The sequence below is a fragment of the Argopecten irradians genome, chromosome 1, assembly GCF_041381155.1.
Source record: "Argopecten irradians isolate NY chromosome 1, Ai_NY, whole genome shotgun sequence".
Classification (NCBI taxonomy): Eukaryota; Metazoa; Mollusca; class Bivalvia; order Pectinida; family Pectinidae; genus Argopecten; species Argopecten irradians.
Genome location: NC_091134.1, coordinates 12362730 through 12384312, shown reverse-complemented (window position 1 = coordinate 12384312; position 21583 = coordinate 12362730). Strand labels below are relative to the sequence as shown.

The 21583-nt window shown below is 34.0% G+C and overlaps 2 protein-coding genes across 4 annotated transcripts; one reads left to right on the top strand and one right to left on the bottom strand.

Annotated features, from left to right (window-relative positions):
• Positions 1-522: 522 nt before the first annotated feature.
• Positions 523-16707, bottom strand: LOC138317829 (uncharacterized). Its single transcript, XM_069259751.1, has 6 exons — positions 16466-16707; positions 14002-14604; positions 13057-13715; positions 10415-10477; positions 9342-9392; positions 523-8690 (listed from the first exon to the last, which is right to left on the bottom strand). Exons 2-6 carry the CDS (start codon positions 14469-14471, stop codon positions 4483-4485), a joined length of 5451 nt encoding a protein of 1816 aa, XP_069115852.1. The 5' UTR covers positions 14472-14604; positions 16466-16707; the 3' UTR covers positions 523-4482.
• LOC138317846 (uncharacterized) lies at positions 16202-20529 on the top strand. Of its 3 annotated transcripts, none has more exons than XM_069259795.1 (2): positions 16202-16295; positions 19118-20529. In XM_069259795.1, the coding sequence occupies exon 2, from the start codon at positions 19128-19130 to the stop codon at positions 19716-19718; it is 591 nt and encodes a 196-aa protein (XP_069115896.1). In that variant the 5' UTR covers positions 16202-16295; positions 19118-19127; the 3' UTR covers positions 19719-20529. The 3 variants fall into 3 exon arrangements, with proteins under 3 accessions (XP_069115896.1, XP_069115888.1, XP_069115878.1); XM_069259787.1 differs by having other exon boundaries at positions 16250-16363; XM_069259777.1 differs by lacking the exon at positions 16202-16295 and adding an exon at positions 17672-17832 and having other exon boundaries at positions 19118-20521.
• Positions 20530-21583: the final 1054 nt, after the last annotated feature.

The window sequence follows — 21583 nt, the reverse complement described above, 5'->3', positions numbered from 1 at the left end:
CGTTCACTTTCCGTTGTCCGTTAACTTATTCCATTTTGAGGATACCGTATTTGTAAAATTAACTTGGTTTGGTTTGGTTAGTTTAAAATCCCTTTTAACAACCAGAACCATACGTGAAAAGGTCTAGGAGTCGAAGAGAAGCCGGAGTACCCAGATAAAAAACACCGACCAGCGATTATAGTAGCATGCAAATGGGATTAAATTTTGCAACCAGAGGTAGAGGGCTTGTGGTAATATGTCGATACATCTTAACCACTTGTTACTTGGTAAATTTAGTATCAGCTCAAATCTCATGAGTTTCATTCCACAGTCCAGCAAAGTAATATAACGGGATATTAAGGACAAGTATTGAGTGCACACACGTGGAAACCCATATTTAATATTAATCAAAACGCTAAAGGTATGGTTTACTTCAGTATTTTTAATAATAAAACATCAGCTTTAAAGATAAGATTTTGATACTTTCAAATGTTTTGACAAACATTTTCAGTTTTCAATCTTATGCATTAATACTGAGTATTTGATACTTTTAATGGTATTTCACAATAACAAACACATATGTTTTCAATTTGCGTCAATATTTAATATAAATCCCATGCACATTGCATTTGATATTGGCTTTGTTACAATATGTAACACACACATAAGTATTCTTACGCTGGGTAAAATAAATGTTTACATACTTTATGCTTCGATGGAATTTTAATTAAAGCATCAAATAGAAGTATGCATTATTTTGTAATTTTATGTAATAAACAACTGCATATTTAATGAGTTATTCTGATATTCACAACATTTCAGTATACCAGAAATGTTCATCAAACTGGCAGAAAAAAAACTATGATTCCCATGAAATATTGCAACTACTTCTCCATGGTCCATACATGTATTAGTAGTTAAATTGACCTGAAATGGCTACATCGATGAACCCTTTCAAACTGTTGTAATTAACATGCACGTATTCATATTTTATTCGGTATGGATATCACGAGTAGTTATTATAGTGTGACGATGAATAAATGTGTCACATACGACAAACTGAAGAAACTGAAGGAGCATCTAATTGACTCTAGCTTTAAGAGACGTTTTTCCTGATTATATTGTCCTGAGATCGACACCTTATCATACTATTTTCAGTGATAATGATCATGTTTTAAGTATATTATTTAACATCTGTAATCGAAGTCATGACGCGGAACAAAACACACCTTCCAAAATTTACAAAAAACCCAACATTTTAGTGTGGAACCAATGGTTCAAAAATAGTCGTTGTTATCGTTTTCAGAATTTTGACCCACTTTTTGACATTGCGAAGTTGACATTGAATATGTTTTATTTGGACTTATCAACATAATGCCCTAGGACTTTAAACCGCACCACGATGACATTTATAGATGTGCCACATTATACTATTTTTTGCGATACAAATTTATGTAATTATTATTTCCAGATGAAAATTCTACGTAGTCTGTTACAAGACATTCGAGTTGGGCTTTTCCTTTTCTTTTTTACTCGTGGCCTAGAATAAAAGATCCGTTATTTACCCGAGTTAAACACACAGAATTATCACAAATAAAAATAAAAACTCTAATGTTCCATACCAGACCTCGTATAAACTTTAGTTTACTTTAACATCAATTTTATATCTTATCAACATTATCAAATTCAAATAATGGCATATCTTACAAAGAGAAATATCTTTAGTACAAAAATAATACCAATTTGAAATGAAAATTCAATGAAAATATTCATTTCTATTTCTTTGAAAAAGATGAACATGTACATGCTTGTACATGTTCTCATTGTAAAGATTTTAAAATAACAATTATTCACAGTACAACAAACAAAATTAACAAACTGAAAATTGAATTACATATCGCTATATCAAATTCACATTTTCACTGTATCTTTCTAGCATAAAACATACAAATATAATAATCTTTCCTTCAAAGGCACACACACGGATCACAATATCTTGAAATAACAGAGCTTTGTTTATTTATCGGGCAGCAAGGTCTTTAACGGTCAACCTGGAATCTGATAAACAGAAAATGTCGCAAATATGTGTCAAAATTGTTTGGCCCCATGCACCCATCAGCCTCTTGATATCAGTCATAGTAAACGTGTGGTGATTTTAAGTTATGTTTATCAATCTGGCCATTCAACCCATTAATGTTGTTTGATTAATAATATTTTTTACTGAGAATACAACATCTGGTTAGTGTAACTGAACTTCCACAGCGTCCTCAAATTAATAGTTCGTGGTTAGTAAAACAATATAGCCGTATAAACTAGTTAATTAAGTTAACTAATTTATAAGTTAATGAAGAGGTAAAAACTAATTATCACTGTTATAACTATTGAGACTACAGTGTACATGCAATGTTTATATATATATTTGATTAAAAAAAGAGCAAATCATAACATAGCCACAAGACAGAAATTGTTGATCAAACACAATTAATATTACAGTTATTGCATAATTTAAATGACTGACGTTCATTACAATTACGATAAAATAATCACTGAAGTATCACCATATATTCATTGCTTATCCATTACTATGGTTTTCAGTAATTTAAATCTACAGACAAAATACACATATCAAGATAAATGTTTCTACACAATGAATTTTACGCATACATAAAACGATGGGTACACACAAATAAAAAATACATATATGGAACTAAATAACAACATCATTTGGTCAGTAATTGATGTTTGATTCGTGTATAATCTCTATTTAACATTTTTACATTTAACATTAATATTTTGTTTTCCTTTTGTTGTCTGCTTTAACCAGCTTCTGCATAAGATTTTATGTGCTTCTATACAAAAACTGGGGAATAGCTGAAAGTAAATAATGGCGGATGTGGCAAAGTAAACATTTGGGTTCAACCAGGGGAAATTTGGCCACAATACACCTTCTTTTATTTCAACAAATGTTATCGGCAACGCTGATGATAATGTCAGTAGGACTGAATTACAGACTAAACCTATGCACTTCTCTTCCTCAAATAGCCAAAGTTTGTGAATAGAATTTACGTTTATCAAAAATATATAAATATATTCATATGATATTTGTCAAGGGAAGTAATTCTTATACACTTGCACTATTCTACACGTTGTTTACATGTACAATATTTACATTTTATTGATTCATGGACATTTATTTATCCTAAATCTGACCCACATACTAACGGAAACCTACTGCCGGATAAACTTGTGTTCTATGATTTGGTAAGTTGCAGTTTTATTCCAATTAACAATAATTAGACCACGTTAATCATAACAGTTGAAATTAAACATACATAATACTTAAACCGAAACAGTTTTATATTCATGAAATGTCAATGCACGGATTCCATAATTATGTAGAACCAAAAAAATTATTTGCTTACCGATGATACTACAGTTATTATCACCTTAACATTTTGAAATGAAATATTAATTTCCATAACGCTGGTCGTCTGATGTAGCGCAGCGTTGTCCTACCGACAGTACAATAGTTAACTGTCACGTGGTTAAAAAAAGCGAAATTAACCTCCATTGTTATATAGACTTACACAGACAATTTCGTATGTGTTAGGTGATGTAACCGTATTATATGCCGTCAGTTACATCATCTACTTTACAACATTCGTAACGGTTACAAATACATTTTATCTAAATAAATGGCGTAAAGTCGAACAATATAAAGTATTTGTGATTGACCTTTATCAAAGAATAAGGATCAGAAACATAAAAATAGATATATATTAATGGTACATATAAATGAAAAATAATAATAATAAATATGTTTGAATTAGATCAACCAATCATCACACAAACTACGTATACCTGTAGGTTTAAATGAATGTCTTATTTTTTTATATATCACGGTAGATTTATGACAAGGAAAAAATCATTTGTACGACATGATGGAACAAAACTCAATGAAATGGACAAAGACTATAGTATTTCATGATAGGGAACAAAAAATATAAATAAAGGGCACGGTGGATATTCTATAAAAACAACAATGTGAAAAAATACACACAAAAAATATACTCCCATTTTTTAAGCAGCATTGATTCTGAATTCGCATATTACAGAGATATCTTCTTTCATGGGTATGAAGTGGTTGTAAGCGTAACATCATTCTTTTAAGAGAAAACGACATGAATTTTGCAAAAAAAGAATAATGACGTCACAATGCATACCACCGAAAAAGTCGTTCATAAATTCAGCGATAGCAATAGATCTCAAATGTAATTTATGAACTGTATCTACATCTAAATCTGTATAATACATTAGCCCCATTAATGGAACATGCTCATTTCAATGGCAGGTACGAGCAATTCACGAGCATTCGAGTCAGTTATGAACATTTCAAATTTCTGCAATGACGGTAAAATTTCTCCTGCTTCGATTTCAATCGTAACGCACATTGTTTGCCGGTGCAGTTTTACTGTTGTAGATTGACAGGTTTCAACTGTCTACTTAAACTTTAAACGGAAAAACAATACTTTTGCTCTTGTCTTGCGGAAATCCAATCACGAACGGCTCTTTTTCAACCAAGGCCTTGTTTTGCAAATAACTGGACGCTTTTTGAAGTACATTTGACATTTGATGAGGCAAAATCGGTGATGTGCCGTTAGAATCCTCCGACAAGTCTCCAGGGAGGAACCTTTCCAATAGCTTATCTATTAGCTTATCTAATACAATTGGTAAGTCTCTAGTTTTTTCCTGACGTAGAATTTCCAATTCCCCTTCGAAGTTTTCTTTTCTATCCATGCATAGGGCTATAACAGTTTGTTCTTCATTATTCTTGCAATAAGGATTCGATCCGAAAAACATTAATATTGTCAAACGACAAAGACGCTCCTCCGTTTCCATGATATCCAATCCAGGTAAGTGTTTTAAACAGTTGTGAAGTGGAGTTTGTCCAGACTCATCGACGGTTTCTACCTCACATTTTCTTTCCAGTAACATAGTCATGGTCCTAATGCGAGAGTTGGTTCGTTGACATGCTGCCAAGTTTAGAATTGACTGTCCCTTTGTGTCTTTTAAATTCAGTTTTGGTTTCGCCTCAAAAAGGATTGAAAGCATATCGCACACCTCGTTATCACGCATGTCGGTTTCTACACAATAATGAAGTGCCGTTTTATCATACCGGTCCCTTTTATTAGGGTTAGCTCCACTGGCAACAAGGTATTCCATTGCCCTTCGTTTTCTCTTTCGGACACTTTCTATCAAAGCAGTTCTCCTCATGTCGTTTTCTTGGTCAAGGGAATGTTTCGCTTTCTTTACGAGCGCCTCTATACACTCTCTTGTGTCTTCGTCTGCTCTATCCGAGTCTATAATCCAAAGGAAATATGGCTCTTTGGTGTTGATACGGCTGTATTTTGCCAATTCTATCAGGATTTCAGGTTTGCAGGACGATTTACAGGCAGATTCTAAAAGTGTTTCTCCGGCATTAGTTCTGCTATCTAAATCAAACCCTAGTTTGGTGAGTGGTTCGATAAATTTTGCTTCGATATTGTCTGAGAACTCGTCTTTGTCGTAGAAAGGCGTCATTTTGACTTTGCATTCGCTCTCTATGATAATCTCATGGTGTATCAAAGATGTCAGCAAGTCAAGCGTCAATTTGTTTTCGCCTTTTATCACTTCTAAAAGGTCATCTGTCAAATTCATGGAAGAGGTTTTAAGAAGTGTACATATTGTTTTGACTCTTGCGTGTCCTGATGAAACAGCCAGTTCAAGAGGTGATTTTTCTGTTGCAGAATCCTGTTCCGTTACAGACGCACCCCTCTCGATCAACATCTGACAGATATGACTCGTGTTTTCATCGGACATGGAAGACTCCACACAGGCATGGAGTAAGCAGTCGCCATAAAGAGGGACGTCGTCATTATTCATTACACTCATGTCTTCAAATTTCTGCAAACACCTTTGAAAAACTTCTAATATAGTATGATCTTCTAAAGATGAACGTAATAATAAATGTAAAACTGTATTTCCTTTAGAATCTGTTCTTCGGACATCAAAATCAATATCTGCTAGTCTAAGCACAAGGTCTGGGGGATTCTGCTCAATGATTGAAAGCATCAAAGGTGTATGTTCAGCTGCTGTTTCTAATACTTCTTGATTATGATGTATTAAATCTACCATGGCTACGGCAATGCTGCTTTCCATGTTTGAAAGACAACAGTAGTGTAACGGAAGTAACCCATTCTTATCAGGGATGTTTGTATCTGCACCTTTTGATAGAAGAAGTTTCACTAGATTCAGGTTGTCTTTTGTCTTTTTAATTGCCAACATTAACGGTGTCACACAGTCATTACTCTGCTGGTTCACGTCAGCCCCTTCTTTGATCAATAACTCTAAGACGTCTTCCTTCTCTGATTGATTTAAGTCTAGTGAAATAGCATAATGCAGCATATAGGCTGTGGAAAGGACCTCTGGAGCATTGGCGAGGATTCCGAGGGTTTTGATACGATTCTTGCCTTTTGATATCACTGCTTCCATAGGTGATTTTCCCGTGTGCATCTCTTGGTGTGGATTTACTCCAAATGGAATAAGTTTGGAAACTCGTTGAGAAACAATATCATCATCTAATTCTGATTCAACACAGAGATAAACAGCTTCTGTAATAGTTTCGTTTGTGCAATTTTCTGAAATCTTGATAATGCATGCAATATCACAATCAGCTTGCAATAATGCCATTCCTAAAGGAGTGTGATTGTCCCTGTTTTTATCTGACAGTACGGTTTGGATCTCTGAAAGACAGGACAGTGTTGTATGTAATCTATCATAAGCCAGCCCAGCAGATAAAGCATAATGTATGTAATTATTTTTATGCTCATCTTTGTCTAGAAGAGAAAAGTTTTGCCGATGCATTGCCTTAACCAGTTCAATGTTCAATCCAATAGTCTTGATGCACCAACAAATAAATGTTCTTTTATTTTCATTCGAATCGTCTCCCAAGTTTTGGACATGCATTCCGAACTTAACAAGCTGTTCATCGGACTCGTATTGATCCCGCGAAACATAGACCGAGCATTGAAGTTTTACGAATGAGCTTGTGCATAAGACGGTTTCTTCTTCTTTTGCTGCCTCAGCTACTAGATCCCAAAACCCCCAATTTGAGTGGGGATCCTTTGCGCCAGCTTTCAGTAATATGCGTAAGCACTCATCGTCATTGGAATCAAGAACCCATCGAAGTGGAAAAGAATGATCTTCTGTGTCGTTTCTGTCAGCGCACGTGCAGTAACTACACCTTGCACCATTGTCGACGAAAAATTGCAACAACTGAGCAATTTTAACTTCTGGCTCTACGGGGGTAAAGCGCGTTTCGCGTATTGCTTCACACGTTTGCAGTAGATATTTTGTAATAATCTCAATTCTACGCTCATCAATAAATTTTCTGAGAGAGTCTTCCACTGTTACACAAAGTAACAGACATCTGTGAGATATCGCCCATTTCAGCAGTTTGTTGATACAAGCCTCGCCTTGGAAAATATCTTGCATACACCGCTTATTCAGTGTATCCCCGATTTGGTCGATGAAATATTGGTCTAGCCAAACGACACTTTTATGAAGTGCCACTGTACGATCATTAACGATGTCTTCAAAAAACCTTAAAGCAAGTATGTCTTTGTTTGGTTTTGTCAGCATTGAGCTCATCTCACTTGCAGAAATTGCATCACAAAGTGTGGTTTGATTCAGATACCTGACACAAAGTCCAGGGTAGTTCTCGACGGCAAAGGAAAGTACTACGTGTTTTATGGTCGCATTCTTGAATGCAAATTTTGTTTCAGAAGACGAAAGTAGTTCCTCGGTTTCTAAGTCTTCGGCCGCGGAATGAAGTTGTTTCATGTGCTTTTTCTTACAAAGATTTCGACCATCATCATCCTTTGAGAAATCATCCTTAATTTTCATTCTGGTCTCTTCTTGGGCAAATGATATCGGATCGTATTCAAACAATAGAGCCAAGAATACAATAGTATTTGATTTTCGCTCTGAACATTTTGCGATTTCTGCTTGGTAGTATGCGACCGGATTCTCAAAAAACTTTGCACCAAATTCTCTGAATTTTTCGTTCTTTGCAAATTGATATGCTGCTAGGGGAAATGGAATAGAAAGTTCTGACACTTGTACTATATTCGTCAAAGTTGATTCATCTAGTACCGTTTCGGCGTTGCCATGAAAACGTTCGAGTTGCTTTTGCAAAATAGCGCGTTTTTCATCACATTTGAGGCGCAACGTTTCATCATCAGGTTCAGACATATCTATTTCACGAGTTAAATTAGCAATTTTTGAAACATCCTCCAAACTGGTTGTCATAATGACATATAAATCTTTTGGTTGATCTAAACCAATGAACTCTTTGATTATTATTTTTAAATGCGCTTGGTCTTTTTTAGTGATTTTCGAAATATCAACTAGAACAACAACAAAACCCCTCGGATCCACCTTTTCTGAAAACTCTGATATTGAATGTAGGTTGAAAAATTTACAATCGTCACCTGATTTCATTAATGTGAACACCAAATGATATGCTAATGACGTTTTACCGCACCCTCTGCCACCCGTTATGAGGATGTGATGGTGTTGTTGTAAGATGTCCATCGCCTTTCTTGACATTCTAGTCTCTACGTAGTACCGTTCTTCGACTTCATGCGTTTCAAGAAGTATCTCTGTTTGAGCTGTGAATATAAGATTAACATTTTATTTCATTTTGCTAATATTGTTGGTATAGTAATTTTGTATTTGCTGTCAAAAAGAAAAAAATAAACAGAAACCGATTGTATTCTACTGCATGAATAGCAAAAATGTTAATTGATTATCCGATGGAGGCTGTCTCATATAGTTCGGGGTATTCGAGTCATAAAAGTTTGGTCATCGACAGTGTCAAAAAATAAATTATCTCAAATTATGACAAATAATGCATGTCTATGACATTTGAACATTTTGTTTAATGGAATTTTGATTAAATTAAAAGTGATTATCATCCGTTATAATAGTAATGATATTGGATATTATAAAAGGATAAAAATGTACATTAAACTGCTATAGATCAAAAAATCTAAAGGGACAAACACCTTTTCGAGGTAAAGATGCTTTAATTACTATGAATTAGAAATAATGGGGTCTATTTCTATCTATTTCTCTTCAAGGGATAAGCAGTATTCGACGAATATTCGTTCGAGGTATCCGGGGTTTTGTTACCTGAAATATGTAGGGGCACGGTAGGAACCATGCGAATAGTTCGAGGAATGAGATGTATTTGAGGAATGCGAGTTCGAGTTAGATAGCTTATAATATATTACAAAATTAATTTGGTTTCACATTGTTACCTTTTTGTCCTCCGATGTTGTTATTGAGTTTTTTTAATTCCTTGGAAATTTCTACAATGTAAGAAAAAACTCTCTATATGAACCTGTATTCTTTTACGTAAATGGGACTAATTCACGTAAACGTACCACGTGATACCCGATAACGTTTGTGCGGGACTAGTATCTCCAGTGATGATGAATCTATTTGTAATCTTCCCGCTGAAATGACGTTAGCGCGGGATATAATCTTTTCACGTCATTGCATCACCAATAGAAACAATAGTCCCGCACAAATGTTATCAGGTATCATGTGGTATACATCACCAATAGAAACAATAGTCCCGCACAAATGTTATCAGGTATCATGTGGTATACATCACCAATAGAAACAATAGTCCCGCACAAATGTTATCAGGTATCATGTGGTAAGTAAATCATTCCCATTGGTATGGAGAATATTTAAATATTTTCAATGAGACATTTGACACTTGACAAGGAGACTTGATTTTATGTTATGGATATAACACAAAAATCCAGAGTGTAGTAATATTTTAAATAGATTGCAAAAGTTTATTTTCATGAGAATACATAAGTAAACATATACATCTGTTCAAGACGATCTTTGTAATTAAGTCTTATCCTAAAATAATTCATTTGTTTTCTATCTTTACGCCGTTGTATTAACCAATCGAGATACACACTAAATGCATAAAAGTTCAATGACGGATTCCTAATACGTCTCTTCATTCATTGCTATTGTATGTTTTACGCTGGAATAGCATAACACATTCTTAGGTATAGATAACCATACGAACAATCAATAGATAAACACTTAGTCATGGGATATCGATAAGCCTTTAAGAATTTTCAATTTTCTTCTTGCAAATAGTGGGCAAGAAATGAACATGCTAGCTTGCTCCACATTCCTGAGCGTAACATATTTCTACATAAAAGACTCCTAAATTATGAGAAAAGCAGACATTATTTCCAACTTACAGAGCGGTAAATGAATACAGATATCTTTTGAGTTCCGTACGAAATTTGGAACGACATAGGTACAATTTTTTTTTTTGTTAAAATTGAAATATAATTACCTTCTAGCCTGCGAGCTAAGATATCAAACGTCTCTTTGTAAATGCCATCGTCTTTCTGTTTCTCTGCATAAATGAAAATGTAATATAATTATTATGTAATTAGACACAATAGTATCTAATGTTTACTGTCCAGTTAATATGATCAAATGTTAACGCTTTTCTTTGGCAATGCTCTATATAACAAAACGATATAGTATTAATACTTTATATCATACCGAATCATCGTTTAAGCAAAAGTAAGTTTTCAAATGATTTCCTAATATTAAGTTCGACGATATTCCTAGTTGTCACAATTACATGTAGTAATACATACACGTATATGATCATGAACTGTGTTTGCTAGAGGCTGATATCAGGTCTTTTGGCCTCTCATTGAAAATAGGTTATTTGCAAATATTTAAGCATTGGTGTTTTTTTTTTTTTTTTTTTTTTTTTTTAATTTATCCCGATGGAATTAAACATAGTGACATCAATGTTTATAATTTATTTTTCAGGTTACGTGTACTTAATAAAATAAACTATGTTTAAACGAACCATTCCATTTATTTTTCAATGCATTATTTTTTCCAAATCAATACACAACGTCGATGTCTTTATTGTGACGTCGACATACCGTCGGCTTTTCGCACCAATATCGGATAGTTTCTTCATAGCTATATGAAGAATAAGAATTGGATTTGGTATGAAACAAAAAATTAAAAAAATATATAAATATAACCTAATATATATGCAATCAAGATTTTTTAATATTATTAAATGTTTTTTTAATGACGATATCACTACACAATACATGGATTTGCATATGTTGAAGAATAACTTTTATCTTATTCTGGCCTTGTAGATATTTCAATAGTGGTAGAAAACGCGACTCAAATTACGTATTGGTGTGAAATCTATTTCACATTCGTAAGTTATTTTTGAATTCATCAGATACTAGCTTTCTTAATTTTAATAAATAACTCACTCGTGTGACATAAATCCCATATCTGACAGCCATTCGTTGTGTATCCTCTATATATTTAAAGAACAACCATGCAATTTCCAATGAAGCATTGGCTGGCATATTTTAACATGCATTTGTGTGTAACATACATTGTGTGTTCTAGCATGTTAGGTTGTGCGCGTTACCACAGTGTTTTCGTGACCTCTTGAACTCAAATTCGGGTATTAGCTCGCTAGCAGGCATGGGGTAATCGTAATCGTGTAATCGTAATCGATTGTAATTAATTACATTTTCTCAAGTAATCGACAGTAATCAGTAATCGAAGGCTATTTCGATTACTTGTAATCGTAATCGTAATCGATTGCAGTAAAAAATTACTGTGTAATCGTAATTACATTTTGATTACTTTTCAATTACATTATACATATTATGAAGCTGAATTTAGCAGCCAGTATATTAAGTTTAGAAAGTGTAAAGTTCAACTTGTCTGCTGTTGTTCAACTAAAACTGAAGATAGATGTAATAGTGTTTAGTATCGGTCTATAAAAATCTTTTATTATAATAATTAGTTTTCTGATGAACTGTAAGGCTCGAAGAAATAAAGAACACAAACGAATTGTCTATACAAGTACAGTTTATAGCTAATTTTAGGTATCACCAGTGTGCCCATGGGCATAAGAGCATTTTGTATTAAACAATAGAAAGCATTGTTTTCATAAAAGTCAACAGGCATTGACTAAGATCAATTCAGTTGTTTCAGGGAGTATGTCCTCAGATTTCCAATGAACTTGTTGTTTTAGGAAACAATGAGAAGTCAATTAATTCTGTTTGATATTCCCTGTAACTGTTCTTTTTACCTTTACAGTCAACCAAGATTTATCTGTTTAGCTCAGAAGCATAAGTAACATTTTTGCTTGAAAAAAATCCTTAAATTATATACTTGATTCATTTTTATATATTTAACATGCATTGCATTGTAAATGAAAATTATAAATATAAGAAAAATTACATTGCTACATATTTCCGCTTTCTCACTAGAAGAATCAAGAATTAGATTTTAGGTTTAAAATGTCTGCCTGTTGTGTTATACCGTCATCTGCAAAATGCAGGTTATCAATTAACCACATACGAAAAATGCACATGGTCATTTCTAAGACACACCAGTTTAAAAAGCATGATGTGGGACAGGTGTAAACTTGAAACTAAATTAACAATTCAACTAATTCCAATGAAACTATTTTATATAAATATAACTGGTCTTGGAATGCTATCAAATCGTAAAAAGGAAAAATTGAAAATATTGTGACAGAAGATAAAATTTAATAAATCAACTAAATGTGTAATCGAATGTAATTGAAAGTAATTTCAATTACTTTTTGTAAAGTAATCGATTGTAATCGATTACAGGTCAATGGTACCTGTAATTGATTATTAATCGATTACAGCATTTTTTCCCAAGTAATCTATTATTAATTAATTACATTTTGAAGAAATTGTGCCCATGCCTGCTCGCTAGAGCCTAACTGTCAATATTAATAGTGGACAAATTTTCTATTGTCCTTTGTTTAACCAATGTGCAGTGATGATGCTTGCTGGAAGACACAATTTATAATGAAAAACGTAAAAATAAACTTCACTTGGAAGTCTGAAGTGTGAGAAATCTCACATCGAACAATTAGAAGTGCATGTACAAGTTTACCTAATCGCAGAAGTTCTCGTTCATAATGGTCGACATCTACTGGTTTGCTCGCATTCATTATACGAACTACTTCCTTTCCATACCGCGGACTTAACCCAATGTCCTCTTCAACTGCTTCAAAAACTTGTTTCAAGTCTTTACATCTCTTTGTGAAGTCTTCATCATTAGGCATGATGATTGGTTTGATATGTGATATGCCATTTCGGAATTGACGAAGTTTATCGACACACGCTTGAAGACTGAAATCCGAATCTGAAGGTTTTGAATTCCAATGTCTTTGTGTAGCCAAAATTTCTTCTCTGAGACAATTCCTAGCTATGGCATACATCGCAGTCAAGTCCAAGTCCCCATAGAAAAGGTCGCTTTTGCACAAATATTTATATTTACAAACAGGATTATTAGCATCACTTTCAAAAATCGGTTTCAAAAACGTTCGCAGATCTTCATCAGATCTTCCCAGAGGAATTTTACATCTTAGAATCTCGCGCATGATGTCCTGACAAGGATAAGTTGAGAGGTACCACAATCTCATGCCGTTGAATGATTTTCCTTTGAACGCATCTGTGACGCGTTTGTCTTCTGCCTCTTCGCCATGACTTTTGGTAGAAGAATTTGACATTTCACCAGGTATGTCAGCAGACGTCGTTCTCTCCCGCTTACTTTAAAAGATAAATGAAATCTTATGAAAATTGTATTTTATACAAATAAATCTCAAACTGCATTACTGATATGAATGTTACTTTGCATTCCGTTATAATCTAAATTTGTTTAACTGTTACACACCAATACATAACATATCATTTATACCATTTAGAATGATTGAGACATATTGAACATGCTGATGGTAGATACGTTTATAACGGAGATTAGAAAGCGAAGTTAAATTTTGATATAATTAAATGATATATAAGTTTCATGAGTATTTCTTTAAATATGGACCCTTACACATCTGCAACTTCTTGATACAATAGCATCTTTGATTCTTTGTCAATTTCTTCTTCCACACTTTGTACTTCAGTTGACGTTTCAGACCTATCCATATCTTTATCATTCTCCCCTATTCCTCTTTTTTGGTCCACCTTTGCTCCATCTCTTGGCGTTTCAGACCTATTCATATTTTTATCTGTGTCCACTGTTCGTCTTTCTTGTTCTACCTCTGTGCCATCTCTTGGCATTTCAGACCTATCCATAACTTTATCTATTCGCACTGTTCCTCTTTCTTCTTCTTCCTTTTCTCCATCTCTTGGCGTTTCAGACCTATCCATACCTTTATCAGTGCCCACTGTTCCTCTTTCTTGTTCTACCTTTTCTCCATCTCTTGGCGTTTCAGACCTTTCCATATTTATATCAGTGTCCACTATTCCTATTTCTTGTTCTACCTTTGTTTCTTCTGTTGACTTTTTATACCTTTCCATATCTCCATCATCGTCAAATGTGCATCTTTCTTATTCTGCACTTTGTTTTGTTCTTCTGTTGGACTTGCAGACTAAAACATTTCGGAGGACGAGGGTTGATAGGACATATCTTTGCCATTTCACATCATATTACCTGCAATAAACAAAGTAACAAATAAACACATTTTTATTAATTCTTGTAGCAGAATTGTGTTGGGGTCAATTTGTCCTACAAAGAGTAGGGCTTTTGAATTGTTCTTTCTGACTGCAAAAGGCATCTGAAACGGATACATCGCTTTGCTTTTCTAATATTTCGCCTAAGACTGAGTTGGGTGGTTTGGATGTCTGTATGATTTTGGAAAATGTGTTATATAAGTCGTATTATGTCTTCTGTGTAGTTGTGAATCTCTTGCACGCTCAAGTTATTAAGTTATATACTGAGACAGCTGAACCAGTCGTCCCATTCCCATTATGCTAAGAATTATGCAGGAACATAAACTACTGTAAGTTCAAACTAAATATGATGTGCCTTGGCACGTTTTGATGACTTATAGATTACTAGGTGTGATCAATGCAATCTGCTTGATTTAACAAAAATATTTTGGAGGTCAGGAAGCATTGCTTGATATAGACCGAAACCGGTTATAATGTCCGAACGTTTATATTGTAGTGATAAATATATCTGATAAGCAAGCTCCCGTAAACGTTGCGTCATAGCATTGTTATCGTTGTTACTCGGGCTTTACGTCCTTTTAATTAATAACGATGGTTAATAAAAGGCCCACTACCTTTCAGAAACAGATTTTGATTTTTAAAATGGAATGTCAAACGAGATTGGAAATTTTGTAGAGTCGCAAAAGTTTTAATTTACCATTCATACTACACGTATCATCACCTTCTGAACAATTCAATCAAAGAATTAAAATGTGGATTTTCATAACGCGGGTCTTCTAATGTTTCTCGCCGTCATCCTAAATACCGCGCGGTAGTTGACTATCACTGCGCTAGACGGCAAAACAGCGAAATTACTCTCCACTGTTTTCATATATAACGCAAGAAATCTTGCATATGTTTGGTTTTGTAATCTCATCTTAGGCAATCGGTGTATATATATATTTTCTGATGGTAAAAAAAATGTTTTGCTCCGAAAAGGTAGTGGGCCTTTAAAAACAGACATTGTAAGTTGTTTCTTTGTTTTTTTGATTGATTAAATTAACGTCCTATTAACAACCAGAGTCATGTAAGGACGGAGTCCCACGCATGCGGCGTATGAAGTGCGGATGTGTGGTTTGGGAGACTGCGGTATATTCGTGTTGTGTCCTCTTATACTAGGCATTGTCATAGATGTTAAGGTGTACATGCATAAATATTCCCGTATGACAATAGTAGAGGCGACAAATTTGTTGTAAATATTACGATGTAAATACATGGTGACCTCAAAGAACCTTAGAATTTGTATGTATATCCATGCATTAATGCATTAATACCATGTGAATGTCATTTGCAAGTCATTGTCAATATCATGTGTAATCTGACGACTAAATGTGCTTTTTAATAAGTACAAAGATTGTTTTCTTTAAAACTCTGACATTTTTGTGTTTTCAATGAATCCTACTGTATTGGTCACGTTAAGGGCCAGAAGTAGCATGACTCAAACGATGCCATTTACAAAAATGTTTTACAGACAAGGTTTTTATGTAATAGATATGGAACAGTGTAATCAGATATTTACAGGGAAGCTAATAAAGGGTAGAGAGCCACATAAGAAAGTATTTAAATAATAGGATTCATTCACCAGGAATAAGGATCTGCTCAACGAACGGATGTTTGGGTGAGGGGAATTCGGTAAATGTCTACGTACAGTTGGTGTTGGTCGAATTAGATTAATTCGCAATTTAATGGGTCAATATAAGGTAAATTATGTGTAAAAAGTCGTTAAAATAGGAAGACGTGCAGATTTAGAGTAGAACCACTTAACAAACCTTAAAGTAAATGGTGTTTGTTTTATAACTTACCAACGACCACACACTATTCGGTGTTCCGGGATTTGAGGAGTTGGCTGCAATCATTGAAGATCCCGTCAAAGTGAAACTTGTTATATCCTTACAGTAGTATGCATACAATCATCTTGATTGCATTGGTTAACACTATATCAAAATAAGCAACTTGATTGACTTTTCTTTCAGAAGAAAATATCAACCTCGAATAACACCCGCTGTCGTTAACAATGGCACCGCCATATTGTTTCCTCTTTCGGTTCAGTAAGGGGGTAGATAAACTACGACTACTTTCGATTTAAATATGAAATGCATTATATTAAATAATTCTGTTTTCTCTGGACATTTTATTTTTACAATTGAATTTCTGAACATTATAGAATAATGATTTAAGCTGTATTATAAATAAGTAAATACCGCTTGCAATTGAAATATGTCTATAAACAACTATAATGCGTTTCTATTTTAGTAATTAGGGGCCCGGTAAAATGGGGAATATATTAACCAAACGCAAAAATGTCAAATATGATTTTATGTAAGACAGACATGACGCAGTTACATAGTGGACACTATAAACAATATTAATATAAATATCAATATTATGTGAAAACATTAATATTAAAACATTTCATTTCGTTTAGGACCTAGTTATGAATATATACCGGTGTGCACCTCAATGTAATGGTGACCATGATCAGCACTATTTTCACGAGGCGACTGGATGATGACTTTTGTAGATAATGACAATACCATCTCACCAATGCAGTGCATGCCTAATGAAAGTAACATAAATTCTGTCAAAAAAACAACAACAACAAAAAACAAACAAAAAAACGGAAAAATAAAATATTTCGGATCGGAAAAATAAAATATTTTTTTTTACAGTAATTTACGTCATTATCACTTTACCAATAATAAATGATACACAGACAAAACAAACGTGATTGCAATGATTCTAGAGAAGAAATTCTCGTGCGACAAAATTTTAAATAAAATAACAATGAACGTTAATAGTATATTTGTACCATATATGGTACATGTCGCAATATAGTTATCTCTAACGTTACCACTTAAAGTGCTATACAAAACAATTGTTTCGCTATAGCCACAATAATCTTAATTATAAAATATATTTTAAGTGTTCTGTAGATCAATTTCCCACACTTCTTTCTCAAATATATAGCAACATTAGCTTAGTCGCCTTTGACTTGCATAACGTTATATATATAAGTTCCCCATTTGGGCCTCTCCTAATCAATGAACAAGCATAAACCAGTACGCCTTGACCCCTTTAGATATCGGATTTTACAAGATACGTACGATACACACCGAACACGTTGTCGCGGATTTCTGGTCGATTAAGAGAAAGTATACCGTAAATCAAGGTAAGAGCGTTGCTAAGAAGCATCCATACGTTAAAAATAGGTCTGCTAGAGCTACATTTACTATAGGCCTGTAAAGTGACGAAACGATACAGTGGGGTACTGTGGGGTACACATGCTGATATTGACCACGTGGATTGTTTGGTTTTGCGATTATTTTTATATCATAAATAACAAAATGCTTAATATGATTTTATGTTATATAACCTTGGTAAGCTGAAGATGCATTAATATTATAATTTGAGAAATTGTCTTTCATTCCTAGAATACTACAAGGTTACGATTGTCAACATTTTTATTTCTTTGGAGTTATCTCCCTTTAAACGTTACAGGGACTTATGAATGAGTTATTTTGTTTGACAAGGTTACAAGTTTCTGAACTAGAACTGATTTTCAACTTCTAATAGGAAATTCTTTACATGCATGAAAAACTTAGCAGTAAAAAAGTAGGGAACCACAGACTTAATACAAGTTAATTATTTTAGCGAAAACAAAGCAAGCAATAGAAAATGACGTCCATGTAGTAGATCTTTAATATTTTGTCACAACTGTTATTTTGTTTCTTAGTTTTTTTTTTTGTTTTGCAATCCCACTAAAACTAACTAGTAACTATGCGTTTTCAAATAACAATTTTAGTTATACATTTTCAGTATAAACTGATTTGGTTTCTACTTAAGGATTAACTTGAATATATTTTTTATGTTATGGAGATATAACACAAAAATCTGAGTGTACTCTAAATAAACCGCGAAGCGGTTTATGATGAGAGTACACTCAGATTTTTGTGTTATATCTCCATAACATAAAAAATCTATTCAAATTAATCCTTATAATTTAATTTACTAAAGATAATCTCTTCAACATTTAAAATTCATTTTGGGACTCTTTTGTCTATGAAATTATTACGCCGTCATCTCAGCCAATCAGAAGCGACGTTACAAACGGCGACGCCATTTTTTCCTTTATGGGCTGATAAAGTAAATTTTTAAGCCAGTGAAAATGCTCGTAACAAGCAAAATTGAATTATTATATCATATCGTCGAAAAAACGCAATTATTTTGTGATATTTTTATTATCTGAAAATTAAGTTTTGTATGTCTTTAAGAATGAAAATAAAACTTCAGCTATAACGACGTAAGCGCTAATGCCGGAGCTAAATAGTTTGTGTATCAATATAGATGTACGGAATTTGTTAAAAAAAATTGAGTAAATGTCTTTAAAACTTAATGTTTTGATTAGATCTAATTGGTTATAATTTGTATAAAACGTTAACGTTTTCTATTTTCAGCCAATGCAACATGGCGTACGTGATTAAAAAGAAGAAGTCCGATGTCGTACTGCCATATCTGCCATTTGAAGGACAAACTAAAGATGGACGCAAGGTCATTTTGGATTATTATAAAGATGAGGATGAGGCACAAGTGCACGCTATCATGAAGTACATTGTAAACGAAGAGGGGAACAGTTACCCTCAGGAAGACCTAGCTAATGTCGAGGACTTCCGGTCATATTACTTGTCACATGACGTATTTGTTTGTCGTGACGTCACTTCCGGTAAAGTACTTGGAAGCTTTTATGTAAAACCAAATTTTCCCGGGAGATGTTCACATATATGTAATGCAGGTTTTGCTGTGGAAAAGTCAAGTCGGGGGTTTGGTGTCGGGAAGTTCATGGTCGGGCATTACCTTCAGATCGCACGTGACCTAGGATATCAGGCTTCCTTCTTCAACCTTGTATTTGTTTCAAATGAAGCATCTGTGAGTTTGTGGCGAAGCATGGGTTTCACAGAGCTTGGACGCGTACCAAACGCGGGAAATCTTAAAGGACGTGGTTACACGGATGCCATTCAATTCTATTATGATTTGACGAAAATTGACAAAAAAGTTTGAACATTAAATAAATGTTATGCTACATAAGGCATATTTAAATCATCGACAAAATGAAAGTTACTGGCTGATAGAAATGCCACTAAGCGTCATTATTGGGTATATATACAACCAGTGAAGGGATGGAATGACGATGTGAAATGCAGCTAAAATAAGTTAACAGTTAGGATTAGTAGATACTGTAAGATCATATATTTTCTTAATATGCAGTGGATTTTTCTTATTGACTCTTCATAAAAATATCATATTTGCATTTGAAATAGGTATGTTTATTTTCGGCGTCATGTCCAACAGTTTCAATTTAATTATTCAGTCTGATATGATTGTGATGGACAGCAACACTAATAATTTTTGTGCCAAATGAATTTTAAAGTGAATAGTCGGGCAAAGAAAACCAGTCTAAATGCGTTCATTGGCCTTCCAAAAGTTCTCACATATTAATACGACGGTCAGGTTCTGTTTAGTTTCCCAGTTCTGGCCATTAAAGTAAAGAAAAGTTGAAAGCATTGAAAGCGAGGCTGCGTGGAAATGTAACCACGGACATAGTGAGCCGGGAGGACGTTTTAGAATTTCCATACTTTAAATTAATTTCTTCGTACGCAGACAGATTTTGACGAGAGATTTTATTTTTCCATTTCATAAGAAATTATACTGGATACATTCACACCATTTTTACCGACTTTAGCCATCCTTGCCCGACTGTTCACTTTAATTGTCTGAGAAATAAGAACAACAAAAACATTAAATACGCAAAATATTACATAAAGGCTTTATTTTTTGTTGTGATCATATAGTGTAATTATATCTAATTATTTTTGCCGTTCGTTTCATTTTATATCCATGTTAAAATGCAATACTTTTTTTCTTTTTATATTCTACGGCGAGTACCATTCCAAATACATTTTGATGCAAGAGGTTTAGTTGAAATTATGTAAAAAGGTTTATTGCACCAGCCTTGCACCAAAGAAAATCAATTTGGCCAAAGTATATCATCCATTATCCCATATCTAAGACAAACTAACTTCTATTAGAGTCTACATCCAGGTACAATGTAACCTTTTCATAGTGAAACTGAAAGGTCTGTGTGTGGCAACCTTTGAACCATCCTCGACACACCAGGGTTTCCGATCACACACGATCTCTACATCCCTGGACTATCTCATAGCAAAACTGGAGGCAACCGGACAGAACAGGTAATTTAGTCCTTTGATGTACATCACAAGAGCCGTATAACGGTACACTGTGGTTGACTGTGTGGCTTTGAAGTTGGGCGTCGCTCTCTCTGTAGTCTTCAAAGGAAATCTTTGCAGGCCTGTGATTGGTCAGAAATTTTCTTCTGAACTGCCTTCAGTTTAACTATGAGATAGTCCAGGGGTGGGTATAACGTCAGTTATGGTAACCCCTGGAGAATCGAGGATGTCTTTGAACCAGGTGGTTAGGCTTGCCATTTTGTGTACAGCAAAATATATGTTGATCGAATGAAAAGTCCTTTGATCGAATAGTGTTACAGTGTATTGACAAAAATGAATTTGGCTATACTCCTTTGTAATATCCAAAAAACGTCTATATAGGTTTGCAATACCTTCAGGTTTGATGTAGCATAGTGTAGATGATATTGATAGTAACCCAAGTTTTATCAAGGATACCGTCAGGCTGGTGTTGCATGATTCATCTGGAGATCCATTCTGTCTCATAGTACCATTGTTTTCCTTTTAAGATAAAACTTTTGAAATATAAAATTGGATATTTGATAACATGGACTATAGTGTATTCGAAAAGCGTATACTAGAACGCATGCGCCGTACGAAAGGCAACTGAAGCATACGTACTGTCGCATACTGCCGAAGTTAGGCTCTCATAGAGTGTAC